This window comes from Manacus candei, unplaced genomic scaffold, assembly GCF_025592945.1.
Source record: "Manacus candei isolate 608988 ecotype Guabito, Panama unplaced genomic scaffold, ASM2559294v1 h1tg000020l, whole genome shotgun sequence".
NCBI classification, from domain to species: Eukaryota; Metazoa; Chordata; class Aves; order Passeriformes; family Pipridae; genus Manacus; species Manacus candei.
Window position 1 is genome coordinate 213,657 of NW_026138068.1, and position 15,124 is coordinate 228,780.

A 15,124-nucleotide genomic window follows, 5' to 3' on the forward strand; every position below is an offset into this window, starting at 1 on the left:
TTCCTGGAAATGCCATGTTGATCAATTTATTTTTAAAAGGTGCACTATAAAACCCAAGTCCCTTGGAAGGGTTTTTCGGAGTCACGGACACAAGTTTTGGAAGTAGCAAGGGAAACCACAGAGGAGGAAGTTCTCTACCAAGACAAACACAGCATCCAACACCCCAGACCTTAGAGCAGGCTGCAGATCCTCAGAGCTGCACAAAACTTTCCATGGATGTTCCTTCAGTAAAACATCACATGATTATAGCAAATGTCAGCACTGCCAAGCGTTACACAGGCTATCTTGTACTCAGGTGTGGTGCAAGAAGTGCACACATCTGGCTACTTCTGCTTCCTCATAAACGGTGCTTCTCCAGGCTGGATCACACCACACAAGGGCTCATCCCACACACAAAGGTCAGCTCACACTGGAGTAACCACAGCTCTGAGAGCAGGCTACAAATGGTTAAAATTGCTTTGGGTATTTTTTTTTTTGTTGTTCTAAAAATTAGCCAAAAGTTTCAAAGAATGGGAGGAAAACACCAAAAAAAAGCCCCTGTGTGGCTATCAGAAGTACCACTTCTGTCCTCTAGAATGGCACTGTCATCCTGGTAGATGACTCAGGACTGTCCCCAGCCCTTGTGTTGTGATCATCAACATTGTCAAGTCTTTTGAGTCACACACAGAGCAGCTATAAAAACAAATCTGGTCCCTTCCCCTCTGCCAGCTGCAGAAGAGGGCGAGCCCAAAACCCCTGGAAAGAAAAGCCTGAGCAAAAGCAGCAAGGCAAATCCCATTCTGCACAAGTATAAGGAGTGGAGGAGGAACAGGGATCCTCTTAAGGACTGCTGGTTTTAATAAGATCACAAAGTTGGTCTAACTTGTGAACTGCATCAGTTTAAATTCAAATTAAAGAGAACCTCTCCAAAATTCTGTGTTATGTCTCAGCTGTGTCCTCTCTTCTGCAAAGTACAAACTCAAAGAAGTTTGACAAGCTGGAACAACGTCTAGTTCAGCCTTTTAGGAAGGCTTAGCCCGTTTTAGAAATAGATGTATCTGTACAGAAATGAATTCAAATGTGTGGCCAGCTTAAACAGAGAACATTATCTTCATTTTCCCAGTTTCCAACAACCAGTCTGCAGTTCTGAGCACAGCCAGGTCACCACCACCTTCCTAGTGATTGGAATATTCAGAGGAAATCAGACGCTTTTCTTCTTTTAGGAAGCTGCAGTAAATTGTCCGTGATTGATGTAGTATCCTGAGATACTGGTGTGTGAGACACTGTCCTAGACTGTGGGGTGCTCTGGGGTGTTTGGGGCCCACTGGCCGGGGTCTTGTAACCAGGAGTTCCTGTGTGGGCTGGGGAGGGGGTGTAGCTGGCTCGCAGGGCTTTGTCGGTGTATTTACTTGCAGTCCTGTTTACCAGTCTCTGCAAAGCTGGTGACATTGCTGGGCTTAGTCCTTTTGGAGTGAGGCTGAAATAGAATAAACAGTTTTAAAAGATGTTACAGTAAAAAATCTGCCTCTATCACGAAAATCATTATTGCCTCCACAGGTGAGCTCACTACCCACTCCCCCCACAGACCAGACCCCCTGCCTGCAGAAATCATCTTGCCTGCAGGTAAAAACAGCCTGTATCTCTAGAGACAAGTGGCAGAGAAACCTCCTACATCCCTCCCAAACCTGCCTCCAGTGGCACTGCCTGACATTTGCTTTGAGCCTGTTCTGTCCTTCCCCTGACCCAGCCACACAACTCTTACCGTGTCTCCTCTTTGCAATGAGGCAAGACATTGATCCACTGCTGGGTGGCTGTAGGGTAGAACAGCAATGCTGACAAGAGAGAGTACCAGGGACAGCCACCAGCCACCTTCCCTCAGGGATTAAGTTTTTTAATATCTAAATTTTTAATTTCTAAAATCTTTCAGTCCGAATGTACCTCTTCCTGCTTCCAGTATCCTTCCCTTCCACCATTCCTTCCTTTCTACATCTGCTGATTTAAATCCCATCAGGTAACACCCATCCCCAGTTCTGCTGTCAAAACAGAAGTCTCACCTGGCCAAGTTTTCTGTCACTTTTCGAAGTGCCTCCTGCTTCTTTGCTCGGTTTTTAGCTGCCACTTCATTGGCCATCTTGAGTCCCAACCTCTCACGGCGCCCAGGCTCCAGGATCTGTAAAGGCATCACACAGTTCACTCATGAGTGCTGCAAAAATGAGTTAAAGCCCCTTCACAGCTGGATTCCAGTGTACAGGGATCTAAACTACAGAGAGGTTGGGTCAGCCTGCACCTCTCTGCTGCTATAAAAAAGCCAGAGAGGACACAGAGACCTTCAACCTGCCTTAGCAAGTAACAGAAATGGTAAAACCAGTCCAGCCAAGGAAGCAGCCATTACCTCTGGCATTTCCTCCTGCTGTCTCTCCTAGACAAACAATGTCACTTGTGTCTTGCCTGGCCTGTAGCCAGCCAGCTCTCAGGCAAACACAGACATTGCTAAACAGCAGGAGAACCAGTCAAAGGCTTTGGAGTCTGACAAAACAAGAGGCACATACAGCAAATTACACCTTTCTGAAACTCAACAATCTCAGCTCGCATTCAGTGACACCAGCAGGGGACAGGTAGCACGCAGGGTTAGGTGCCATTAGCAAAGGCAGCATGTCTTTTCTACTCTCAATTGATACATCTGCCTCAGGCTGTGACAGTCAGAAGATCCAGACAGAGGGAAATCCTACAATTTCCACCCATTTATACATTAAAATCAGAGAAACAGTGTGTCTCTTCAGCTTCCTCTGAAAGCCCCTCTGTCTGGGTCCATCATCAAATACAGAATCTCATTTTCCTGCCAACAGTGTGTATTGCACCTCAGGTACCTCCACCAAGTGTCTTTCGTGTGCATCAATGCCCACCTCCACCCTCCAAGCACAAACTAGATTATTAGTCTCAAGGACTGGGAACACCACCCAGGGATGTGTCACACTCCACAACAATGTTAATCTATTACTTACTCACTTGCCTTTCCCTTCTTAGTCCTCCCCCCTAAAAAACAAATGGGATGTTGACTCCCTGACATGAAATACCTTGAAGGCTGGTCCAGGTGTTCTGTCCACGTAGGGTGTTTCTGACCCTTCCAGACGCAAAGGGGTGCTCTCAATTTCACCCCATGTCATAAAAGGAGACTCATTCACACCTAAAAACAAATTTAAAAAGTCATGCCCATGCAAAACATTTGACTGTCCATTCACCACAAAAAAGAACAGAGAAGCAAATTAGGAAATCCATACACCAAGGAGCCCCTCCACTGCAGAGGAAATCACAGCCAATGCAAACAGTAACGTAGTTCCCATTAAACTCCCTTACACCTTAAACTCCCAGGATTGCCTGTAGCTGTGTCACCCTCTCAGTTACAACAGCCAAGCACTGTCCTTTCTATGTGTTTATTTTTACATTTTGTGAGCTTTTGCCTAGTGACACTTTCACTTTTCTCTCTACAGTACTACTCTTCCCCTCTGCCACTGCATGAAAACTCCTTCCACACAGGGAACTCTTTGAAAGTAAGAAAACAGGCAGAGGACTTAAGAAACATGTTACAGCCACATGTACCCTCCAGTCACCTTGGGGCCACAGTGACTGTGCCTTGGCCAACAGCTGCAGAACAATTTCTAAGAGCCCGATTAAATCTCTGGCTAGAAAATCGCGCTGTCCAGCGCTTGGAAAAGGGACTGACAATGGATAAAGGAGGTGTGCTACAAACGCCACCTACAGGCTTCCCGGAGGGAAAGCCCCAGTACGGTCAGTCTTTGGCATAATGACAAAAAACCAGAGAAACCAGCGTGGCTCATGAAGAACAGTTATAAATTCAGTACCATGTTTCAACTGAAAGAAAAATAATCAGTCTGTTCTAACTGAAAGCATCCCGCAGCTACTACATCTGAACCAAAGGAATCTATAATACACAAGTGCATGCAGATAAAGGAAGAACCTAAAAAGACCTGGATGAAAACAGTGGGTTAGACTGTGAATGAAGTGAGATATGCCACATCTTCTGAGCCAGGCTGAACCATCACTGAGTCAGGACACACTGACACAAATACTCCTCATTTTGAATAAGAACCTGAGCTTATTAGAAGATTAGTGTTTGTGAAATTTTGAATTCTTATCTTTAAGCTCTAGAAAGGCATCACCCAGGGATAAAACAAGCAGCTGCAGCACTGCAGTTGCCAAGGGAGGCTCACCATGCCCCAGATGATTCCTGAGCAATGAATGGCACAGCAGCTGGCTCAGAGCCTTCAGTACAGTGTGACTTCCAGCAGTGTACTGGACTGAGATTTAAGCCCTGCACTGAGCTGCCATACATGGCACACAAAATGTCACCAGCTCATGAGATACACACAGACAGATACACACAGATAGAAGGCTTTACCTCCTTGTCTAACCCAGTAATGACACCCTGGTGTTGAACAAAGAGAGCATCAAAATAAGTGCATCTTAAAATAGAGAAATAAGAAAATTCTCTTACCAGGGGCAGGAGAGGGGGTAGCCACAAACCCATATCCGTTCACTTTTGGAGACTCCTGGGGTATCAGTTCTTTCCCATCTGGTCCCACTTTGCCCTGTTTGTACTGAAATAAAGAAGACAAGGCCAATCACGTGGAGAAAGGTGTGAGTCAGTTGTACCCAGCACACACACACAGCTCTCCTGGTGGATGAACCACACCAGAGGGCAGAGCAGTAACCAGGTTTTAGTCAGAAGAAGTAAGATTATCCAACCTGAGCATTGAGGGCTGCAGCTTGCTGGAGCTGTGATTTGCTCACAGCCTGACTAAAAGGGTCCTTCACAAAGCGGGTGTTTCGATGGACAACTTCCCTGGGCTTCTTAAAGACATCACTCTCATCAGGTACACCTTGAAAAGCAAAATGTCTTTTAAGAAAGGGCTCAGGTAACAGCAGGCAGTTGCTCTAAAGCTCCTGATCAACATGGCACTTGCCACACATTCCTACACAACACAAAACACATCAGCAATTTCACTGTGTATCTACAGCAACTCAGAACAAAATTTGCACTAGATACATGCTTTGTACCACCTGAAATCGAATTTTTAGTTTAAAGAAAAAAGTAAACAAGACTTTATTTTCTCTACTTCACTGGTTTACAGAAATTACCAACTGTACACTTTATAGCCAAAAAAGAAAACTGCATTTACAAAATTATGTATTTTCCTATATAAGCCCAAGTAGCACTCTTTGAGCAGAAGCAAAGAATGAATAAAGATGACAACAAAGTGCTCATAAGGACAGACTTGGCTCCTGAAAACGAGTGCTTTTATAATAAGATAATGAGCTTTTCAGAGACAAATAGAACATGATCAAAGTTTGGAATCAGAAAGTAAGAAAGAAAAGGAAAAAATGAGAAAATTACTTTTTTAAAACAATTTTGCATATCTGAGCTTCACAGAAAAAAAAACTTGTAAGAGCTGCTGCTCAGTCACATATAGAAATGCTGTAAGCACTGTTTGGAGTCAACCCACCAGAACCAATGCCTTTCCCATGAGACCTGTGTGCCTCACCTGTTGGATAATACATGAGGGTGTTCCGAGCTGTGTATTCCCAGGTATCCAGTCCAGCCTTCACATTCTCCAGAGCTTGCTGCTCTGCTGAAGGAAGTGCCAGGTTTTCATTTTGTCGCTGAAAAGGCAATAGGAAAAAAATTTAAAAGGGTGGGAAAAAAACACAGAGGTCTGAAATAGCCTCCTGCAATCTTTTATTCAGGCAGACACACTTTGGAGAGGTCAACCACAGGCTCAGCCACCTGCCCTTGCACACTTTGCATCAGGCACAGCACAAGCACTCTCTCTTTGGCAACTGGCATTGGAGAAACCATCCTGATCCCAGGTGAGCTTCCAAACAACCACTCCCTATGAAGCACACTATGCAAGGAAATGTAAGGTCTGACTAGAGTGCTGGCTGACAGCAAGACACAACTCCAGCACAAGACCAGCTCCAGTAGCTTCACCTTGACCTGAAACAACCCCTGTGCTTTGCAAGAGCTCTCCTGCTGCCTGCCTTTTAATTCTGGATGAAAGCATTCAAGATGTATAATGAGCCACAGAGGGTATTTTTACTGTAACAGACTCTGAGGGTTTACATTAGCTGGGATAAAAAAATAACACTCCCTCACAACAACAGCAGTAAACACTCATTTGTCAGTGCCAAACTTCATTAAAGGCACTGCAGCCCTCATCCATCACTGACACATCTGGCAGCACTGCCAGCTGCTCACTGCTGATGGTTAAGGATTGACAAGGCAGCCCCAGAACAGCTCTGTACCTGCCCCAGAGGGAGCTGAGGAGGACAGCACAGCCAGCCATGCTCACACAGTACTGTGCTTGGGCAGGTGAAGGGGGTAGGACTAGTAACAGAAAACTGAAATGAGACACACAGTCTAACTACAAACAATAAAGGGCTGATGGACAAACACCAGGAACTGTTCTCAGCTGCTCTCCCTGGTGCTGCTGCTTACAGAGGAGACTGTCAAGGACAGCAATATCTGCACTCAGTGCAGTGCTTTGTAGTCTCAAAGCTTTAAGAGGCAAATCCTCAGCAACTAAGTCAACACTGTTCTTACAGATGGGGAAAAAATAGGACTGCACAAAGAAGCAAAGAGCAGTCACAGGACTCAGGCTTAGCTCAGACTTAGTCATGATCAACCTATGCACCCACTATGCAAAATCGAGATCTTTCTACTCTTATTCAATATGAGTGATTTAACAGCCCAATGCAACAGCCAACAATTCTCACCAGTATTTATAGTAAGATCAGAAAACAGAAGGCAAGACAATATTCTGTTTATCAAGCAAGCAGGCGAGTGAAGTGGCATTTCCCTGCCGTGTCCCCGCGGAAGGGCAGTCCCTACCCGCGTGTACTCCTCCTCTGCACTGTACAGCCACGCGTGCTTGACCTTCTCCTTCTCCTTGGCCACCTCCATGATCTGCTCAAACGAAGCATTGTCTTCACTCGTGTGCTTGGCCAGGAAGGTGTCCAGGCTGGGAAGGGCATCTTTATCATCTTTTTCTGCTTCTCCTAACAAGAGGAGGGAAGAAGCCTGAGAAAGGTTAATGCCTCCCTTTCTGTGAGAGCACTACATATAACTGCTAATCCTCCTGGCAGCGAGCCCTCCACGGACACACTGACAACTAACATGGAACTCGGTGAAACAAATATATTCACACAGGAATAAATCTTTTTTGGAACACATATAACCAACTTTTACATAAAACCTTTTATGGCCTTTATAGCTATTTGTTTTAATGGTAAAGCACATAAGAGGACAGCTGCTAGCAGACATTTGTAATGTGCCCTACAGACAGCTCTGCCCCTCCAGTCTTTGCTTACTGACAGAATTTATTTCAGGTGACACAGGAAAAATTTACTGCCTTTGAAGAGATGAGCTAAGTTAAGAATTTACACAGCCACAAAGAGAATTCACACAGATGACGTAAAACATTAAATGTAAAACATTACATCAAGTCCAACTTCAGCAGGATCATTTTCACCTACCACAAGGTTAAAGGAAAACTGCTTAAACATGTTCTAAGTACCCAAAACCCTTAGAGGAGACAGGGCTCACAAGAATATTTTCCTGCTGCTGAAGAATTCAGCTAGAGAAACAACATTCTCCTACCTTCTTCTGAAGATTTGATGCCACCTTTGGATTTACTTCCCAGTGGAAGGCCGCCTGGATGCACTTCTGGGGTTTCAAATGTGGCTGGGGTAACATCTGTCACAGAAAATAAAGGTTCACTTGGTTACCAGAGCACATATCAGGACCCTTGCTCTGAGGGTCATGTGCCAAACAAGTCACAGAAGGCACATCAAGAGGACAAATTAATTAAAAACTTGTGGAAAGACTCCAAAATACTGTATTCAATCCTGTCTAGATTTTGGTCTCATCTAAGACATCGTTTTTCTCCTCCTGGGAGAAATTCCCAGGAGAGCCACAGCCCAGTGTATTTGCCACCCTACCCCCTGCTTTTGCCTACAGAAGGAACAGCAGAACAATCCTAACCCAGCCCAGGGCCAGCACCTGCACTGGGGAGGAAGGGAAACCCCTGGTGACATGTGTCCTTTGTCACAATAAAGCCACTTACTCAAACCCCACTGAGAGAGTTCAGCCAGGGGCTGGGCTTTAATCTAAAACCCTGAAAGGGTAATATAAAATGTATAAAAATATAAAATAGAAGTATAAGAACAAAGTATAAATTAGGAGTATAAAAATATGAAAGTAATACAAAACCCTGGAAGTGAAAGGAAAACACAGAACAGGGCATTGGATGTGGGAACCTCTGATAACCACGAGTTTCCAACACCTTCTGTCCCTAATACATGATAATCTTACACATCTGTAGGTGCAACAAGAACCCCTAACACTACAGTAAGGGTTCAAAACACAGCTTAGGATTTCTGACAGCGTTAATATTGCACATTAGAGCATGTAACATTCCCCAGGGAGCAGGAACTTGGCAAAAGATGCCTGTAAGGAACAGTTATTCAAAAGCTGCTTTGTCCAAAACCCTTCCTTCAATAAGGAGTTATCAGACACCATCAAAGAGAGATTCAGCATCAGCCACCAGACAGTGGCTACTGCCCAACCTGGGACAGTAACTCTCATGCAATGTCAACCTTTAACCTTTTAGATAAGCACTGTCTGCACCAAGTTAGATAGCAGAGCAACAGTATCAGATACAAACTCCTGATGCCCTAGAGAGGCACTTCTTACAGGGTGCAGGTGTGTCCCTCGACGATTTGCTCAAGGAGGAGCCAAACTTGATGGCAATTTGCCTCATCTTCTCCAAGTCGCCGTTTTCCTCAGCCTCCAGATACTCCTTCTGCGCCCGCAGCTTTTCCACGTCGGGGAAGAAATCCCGCTGAATGATCTTCTCCAAACTCTGCAAACAGAGGCGGCTGCTCAGCCACGCCGGGACACCCGGGAACGCCAGCTGAGCTCGGGGCCGGCCGCGCACAGCCCCGGGCAGGACGGGCAGCCCGCGGGCCCCGCGCCGGTGGTGGAGCGCTCTCAGCTCCCGCCGCAGGCCCGGGGGGCGGCCACGGCGCTGTCCCGACCCGCAGCCGCGGTTACAGCGGGCAGCGGCCGCGGGTGGACCCGGCCGGGCCGACCCGAAGCGCTCGGCCCGGGCACTGGCGGAGCGGGGCCTGCCGGGCCCGCCGCCTCACCTCAATGTAGGCGTCCTCGTCCAGGATCTTCTTCGCCTGCCTCGGCGCCGGCGACGTCGCCTCCTTGGCCGTCCCGGCGACGGGGCCGGCAGCGGCGGCGGGCAGCAGAGCGGCGGGGGAGGCCGCGGGCAGCGGCACCGGCAGCGCCTCCATCGCGTCGGGCCCGGGGCGGCCGCGGCCTCTTCCTCCTCCGCCCCGTGACGTCACAGCTGCGCGCCACAGGGCGGCCCGAACGGCCGCGCGCGCCCCCTGCTGGACGGGAGGACCTGCCCGGTCCCGCTCCGGGACAAGGGATGAGGATGGGAACTGGGATGGGAGCTAGGATGGGAGCTGGGATGGGAACTAGGATGGGAGCTGGGATGGGAACTAGGATGGGAGCTGGGATGGGAACTAGAATGGGAGCTGGGATGGGAGCAGAAAGGGAATTGAGGTGGGAGCTGGGATGGGAGCAGAAAGGGATCTGGGATGGGAACTGGGATGGGAGATGCGATGGGAACCAGGATGGGAGCTGAGATGGGAGTTGGGATAAGAGCCAGGCACGATCCCCCAGCACCCCCCAAGGCCGCCTCAGGCCTCCTCAGAAAAACCTCAGGATCCCCAGACTCGGGAATGGGGAAGGTGTCCCTGGGGAGCAGGACCCCTGCCCAGCTGCTCGGGCAGAGGTGGCATTACAGTTTTATGGATCTCGGTGCTCTACAGGACGTGGGTTCTCTTTGTCCCTGCCAGAAACATGGACATGGCTCGTTCTGGCAGGACCTGGCTGCAGCACAGAGAGCTGAGCACTGGCTGTGCCAGCTCTCCCATCACAACCCATGGCTCATCCCTGCCTCAGGCTGTGGGGACAAACCGGGATTTCTTTATTATGGAACAAATCACCTGTTCAGCAAGTGCCACCCCCAAAGCAACTCCGGATGCCACTGAGGTGCTGCAAATAGGAAACATTCATTTGCAGGATATTTTGCAAATTACAGCAGTAAACCAAGCACAAATACTATGGGTACAGAGCGCAGACAAGAAGGGGACTCTCTCCTCTTGAAGCACACACACTTAGCACTGGTACAGGTCTGTCCCCTGCACGCCGTGCCCGCCGAGTTATTTGCCACGTGAACTAGGTTTGCAAGAGGGATGTGAAGGTGCCGTGTCTGCTTTTACCTGTCCTCCTCCTCTGTGAATCACAGAGATTCCCTCTTGCTTCATTAGTGCCCCTCGGGTTATCCCCCCTGCAGAGCCCATCAGCCACGGGCAGCGGATGCTCTTGGTGTCACTCTGCTGAGCTGCAGCACCCACAGCACCCACAGCACCCACAGCACCCACAGCACTAGCAGCTCTCCTCGGGGGGTTGCTTGGTGCCCTGCAGGATCAGTGCTGAGGCGCTCGCCCTCTTCTGGTGCCGCCACTTCGCCCGACGATTTTTAAACCAAACCTAGAAAAATGCAAAACAAGAAAAGTGTTTTTGCCTTTCATGTATTACTGGGGAGGGGGGGAGGCAGCTACACTGCTGAGCTGTGCCATGTGAGCTTTAGGACACTGTAATACATTTCCTGATATGATCAGTCCCTCCACTACAGTCCTGCTCAGATACAGCTAAGGGGCACAAGGGAGTTGGGACCCTCCCATGGCAAATCCAGAAGGCACGCAAAGCACATGAGTAAGGAATATACACTTGGGTGCAGGGGATGGGTGAGCTGGGCACATCTGTGTGTTTATACAAGTGGTTCTGGGAGAGAGGCATCGTGTCAGTGGGACTGGATACCAGAACAAATCAGCCCAGCAGAACAGGTTTATATTCTTCCACTGTTTGCCATTCCCAAGTCCTGTTTTGTCAAGTACACAAGACTAGATTTCAAAACGAGGCCCTGGATCTGCAGTTCCTGAAAAAGACAGCCCTGGGCTGTGTTCCTGGGGGACTGCAGGAAGCAGCACCCACCGAGTGGCAGCACCTCACCTCTACCCTCTCCTCCTTCAGGTGGATGCGGTTTGCCAGGTGCTCCCGGGTGACGACATCTGGGTACTGGTTCTGGTGGAAAAGCGTCTCCAGGGCCTGCAGCTGCTCCTCGGTGAAGATGGTGCGGTGCCGGCGCGTCCGGTGCTGGATCTGCTGGAAAGCCTGCAGCTCGCTGGGGTTCTCCTGGGGACTCTTGCAGACCCTGACTGCCGAGTGGAAGAGCCTCATGGGCCAGGGGAACCGGGCATCTGCAAGGGGACAGGGAGAGGGACAGTGCTGGGGTGGGGAGCTGGAACACCTGTCTTGCTCGAGGCAGCTCAGGCACAAGTTTCACCCGTGCATAGTGCAGTCACCTGGAGCGGGTGACAGGCTGAGTGGTCCCCACACAAGTGAGAGAAGAGCTTAGGGCATCATTTGGGAGAAGGATGCAGGTGGGGAGCACTGGCTGGGTTTTCCTCACTCACTTACCAGGTGCACTATGGCCAGCTCCAGAAAATGGCTGGAAACTCACAACCTGGCAAGGAGCTGTTTTGGTCCTGACACGGGGGATTTCTGAACTTTCAGGATGCTCTTGAACTGCATTTTTAAGGGTTTGCTACTTTTTTTTACCCTAGATGCAGTAATTTTGTGAGATGTAGCCAAAACTCTTTTCCTTAAGGGACAAGTGAGGTTCTCCAGGGCTGGTGTTGTCAGGAAGCACAGACACAGCTCTGCACTTGGGCAGCATGGTCATGGGGCCCCACACTCCACATCATCCTCTCAAGAGTTTCATACTAAACCAGTAATATCAGAAATAAAGAGCACCTGCTGCTTTTCAGACTCTGATAACATTGCAGATTGGATGCAATGGATTCCAACTGTTGGGAGTTCTGCTGAGAGCAGAGCTCAGCTCACTGGAGCTGGGGTCTGAGACCAGCATGCCCAGATGCCACAGTGTCACAACACCCTGGTTTTCCCCCACACCCAGCACTATCACCAGCCCCCCTGTGAGCCCCACGCCACAAATCAAACCCAAACACTCACCCAGCCAACCTGGTGAGTCCTGCAGGGAGCGGGTGCTTGTGTGAGAACAGCAGCAGCAGCCACAGCCTGCCCCTTCCAGCTCTTCCTCTTCCTCCTCCTCCTCCTCTTCCTCCTGCAGGGAGCTGGCTGGGATGGTCTCCAGCTCACACAGCCCTTTGGGTGCGCAGTCTAAGATGCTCCGTAGGCACAGTGGGACCAAGACCTGGGGGCTCTTCTCCACAGGGCTGGAGAGGATGTCCTCGATGCTGAACGGACACGGCTTCTTCGGGGCTCTCCTGCTGGGGTCGGCGTCTGCTGCTGGTTCTGAAGTCATCCTGTGCTGGGAAAACAGGCAGCCTGGGCTGAGGGGGTTTGCTCTGCCTGCACTAGCTCCGTAGTGGGGTCTCACAAGGAAAAGGACAGCTTATATGGCTTTTTAAATGGACTGCAAAACCATCCAGAACCGCTGCTTTGTGTTGGCATTTCAAGTGACTGTCATTCTCGCAGCTGAGTTTTTATTTCATACACACGCACACTTTTCTTCCTTCTGACCCAGCTGCTTTATGGCTGAAGCCACCCTAAATATATATAGAGAGAGATATAATCCCTTTGGAAAGAAAACCGTAAACCCCCCTGTGAATAAAATAAATTCTAACTAATCTTGGCAGCTTTGTGAAGGGTTAGTGTGGATCTAAGATTTAGCTAATCCCACAAAAATGACTGGAGAAGGAAATCTGATTTCTCCATCTCGGGTGTAGATTTGAGGTGGTTATGATCTCCATTGTGCTGCAGCCTCCGATCCAAGGAAGGGGGAGGATAGCTGTTCCCAGCCCGGAAATGGACCAGAGGATTAACTCCTTAAAAGAAGCAAATTATCCCTTTCTCTGGCCAAATGAAAGCTTTCCCATCAAAAGAGAGCTGTCATATCACACAATATGAGAGAGGAGAGAGTTCAGCTTAATAAAAAATCATTTTTTAATGACAGCACAGCCTTTGGCTGAGACAGAACTCTCTGTGAAAGTTGATTTATTTTCTGCTGAAAGCAGAGAAATTGTGTTTTCCCTCCTTCCCTTTTCCCCCAGCTCTGCTGCACTAATCACTCTGATAATGCAGATGCTTTGCATGTATCCAACATACTCTCTGTAAGGATTCAAAGCCCTTATTAAATTAGATTACTGGCAGCTCACAGCAGTTCTGCACCATAGCTTAGTGGCATGTAACCACCTCCTGCACAGCTGAGCCACGCTCCGTGTCGGGAAGGGAAGGGGAGGACTGATGCTGCCGTCTCCATGTGCTCTCGGGCAGGCAGTGAAGTCCTGTGGTCAGTGAGCCCAGAGCAGCCAGGACAGCTGTCTGGGGCAGCCAGGCTTCCCCAAAACCAGTTCAATTCCCAGGCCCTGCCCAGCCAGAGAAACTGGGCTGAGGCTGCAGCCAGGAACAGTGACTCAGGACAGGAGGGGATGCTTTACAAGGGCAAACAGCAAGGCCTGGCAGAAATAAGTAGCTGGGAATAAAATGAAGAATGTTCGATTGAGCTCAGGTTGCTTAGGAAAGTTTAAACCAAGTTCTCTTGCCCTCAATGTGGCTTAAGCCAAGGTGAGTAGCCAGGCCTCAGGAGCTCACATGGGGAGTGCTCTCCCGCTCGGTGTTTCCTTGCAGGGGAGAGGAGTTACCAGTCTCTCTCACTACACACCAAGGACACAAACAGGTGGGTGCTGTGAAACCACTGCACATCAAACCACAGCAATGGCTCTGGCATCATGCAAAGCTGACAGCCAGTTCCCAGGAGAACCCCCTCTCAATCCCCCTTCTTTTCTCCTTGGCCCTGCTCACTGCCTGCCCTTCCTCACCTTGGAGGTATCCCAGTTCTGGGAAGAGAAGCCCTGTGGCTATTCTACCTGTGACTCACGTAAAACCAAACCATTATCTGTAATTCCATTCCTGTATTTGCCTCTCCTTCAGCTGTTCCAATGACATAACATGGATTATAACCATGGTCTGTGAATCTTTACGTGTTTGCTGCAGGTTTGAGAGGAAGACACCCTTGTAGCTGCCCAGTCTGGATATGTTCACTGCTGCCCTGCCAAGGTGTCAGCGCTCCAGAGAGACACTGGGGATGTGATCCCCTAACACCAGGGACCATTGCAAGCTGCTCTCAGCTTTAATTCATGTCCAAACACTGGCACAGAATGGGGAAGTGGGGCAAGGTCCTGCTGCCCACACCATGCCGGTCCAGAAGGACTGTAGGGCTGGTGAGCTGGGACATGCCATGGCAGGTGCAGGATCCCACAATTTCTGCTCTTGGCTGTAATAATCATAAGCCTGAAGCGGATTAATTCTCCTTCCCCATCCCTAACAAAGGACCCCTTTCCCTGGGCTCCCTGGCTTGGCCCTGCCTTCCCACAGCACACGCATTTAGCCTATTAGGATCTCCGCTGATTGCTTTCTTTCATTCCCCTCGTACCTTTCACTTCAGAAAATGGACTGGTAATACTTCTTTTATCAAAGAATTATGGGATTTAGGATCCAGATCTTACAAAGAGACTTTTGATAGCTGCTGGTAATCAAATCCCAATCGGCAGACACTTCTCTGCACTCTGTTACCGGAGAGGAATAAAGGAAAGGGATTTTTGATGTTCTGTTTACTGAGCCTCTGGGAGATAGGATCGCTGGGCTATTTCATATTAGAAAAGGAAAGGAAAATAAAACAAGCAAGAAAAAAAATGCAGACAAGAGAGGACAATATAGATATAGATAAAAAGAAAAGAAACAGGCTCTTATCATTTTCTTATTGGTTAAGGAGATTCCAAAGCCATTATAGAGGATTAGCAGAAAGGTTAATCTGCTTTAGCTGTTCACTTGTCAAAAGTGAATTTATAGGGTTTGAAAATCCTTCCTATGGTGAAACAAGAAAAAATTCCCCTTTTCCCTCCCTTGCCTCTCCTTTCTGCAGGTAGCACAAGGGAACGGGAA

General features: G+C 48.7%; 2 protein-coding genes across 2 annotated transcripts; both read right to left on the bottom strand.

Moving 5' to 3' along the window:
- On the bottom strand, positions 1–9,390 carry ESS2 (ess-2 splicing factor homolog). Its single transcript, XM_051785454.1, has 10 exons — positions 9,205–9,390; positions 8,750–8,918; positions 7,655–7,750; positions 6,887–7,053; positions 5,541–5,658; positions 4,744–4,877; positions 4,493–4,595; positions 3,054–3,163; positions 2,034–2,149; positions 1–1,456 (listed from the first exon to the last, which is right to left on the bottom strand). Exons 1-10 carry the CDS (start codon positions 9,355–9,357, stop codon positions 1,171–1,173), a joined length of 1,452 nt encoding a protein of 483 aa, XP_051641414.1. The 5' UTR covers positions 9,358–9,390; the 3' UTR covers positions 1–1,170.
- A 1,111-nt stretch (positions 9,391–10,501) lies between these two features.
- Positions 10,502–12,846, bottom strand: GSC2 (goosecoid homeobox 2). Its single transcript, XM_051785797.1, has 3 exons — positions 12,173–12,846; positions 11,150–11,397; positions 10,502–10,627 (listed from the first exon to the last, which is right to left on the bottom strand). Exons 1-3 carry the CDS (start codon positions 12,483–12,485, stop codon positions 10,523–10,525), a joined length of 666 nt encoding a protein of 221 aa, XP_051641757.1. The 5' UTR covers positions 12,486–12,846; the 3' UTR covers positions 10,502–10,522.
- Between the last annotated feature and the right edge of the window lie 2,278 nt (positions 12,847–15,124).

What these genes read in the sequence shown, in the direction of transcription:
- ESS2 (XM_051785454.1), bottom strand. Translation starts at nt 9,357, where the DNA reads ATGGAGGCGCTGCCGGTGCCGCTGCCCGCGGCCTCCCCCGCCGCTCTG. An exon ending in CCTCATGTATTATCCAACAG is followed by an intron (nt 4,878 to 5,540) that starts GTGAGGCACACA and finishes TTGCTTTTCAAG; the next exon opens with GTGTACCTGATGAGAGTGAT. An exon ending in TACCCCCTCTCCTGCCCCTG is followed by an intron (nt 3,164 to 4,492) that starts GTAAGAGAATTT and finishes ATTTGTTTTTAG; the next exon opens with GTGTGAATGAGTCTCCTTTT.
- GSC2 (XM_051785797.1), bottom strand. Translation starts at nt 12,485, where the DNA reads ATGACTTCAGAACCAGCAGCAGACGCCGACCCCAGCAGGAGAGCCCCG. An exon ending in GGACTCACCAGGTTGGCTGG is followed by an intron (nt 11,398 to 12,172) that starts GTGAGTGTTTGG and finishes GTCCCCTTGCAG; the next exon opens with ATGCCCGGTTCCCCTGGCCC. An exon ending in TGAAGGAGGAGAGGGTAGAG is followed by an intron (nt 10,628 to 11,149) that starts GTGAGGTGCTGC and finishes GCATTTTTCTAG; the next exon opens with GTTTGGTTTAAAAATCGTCG.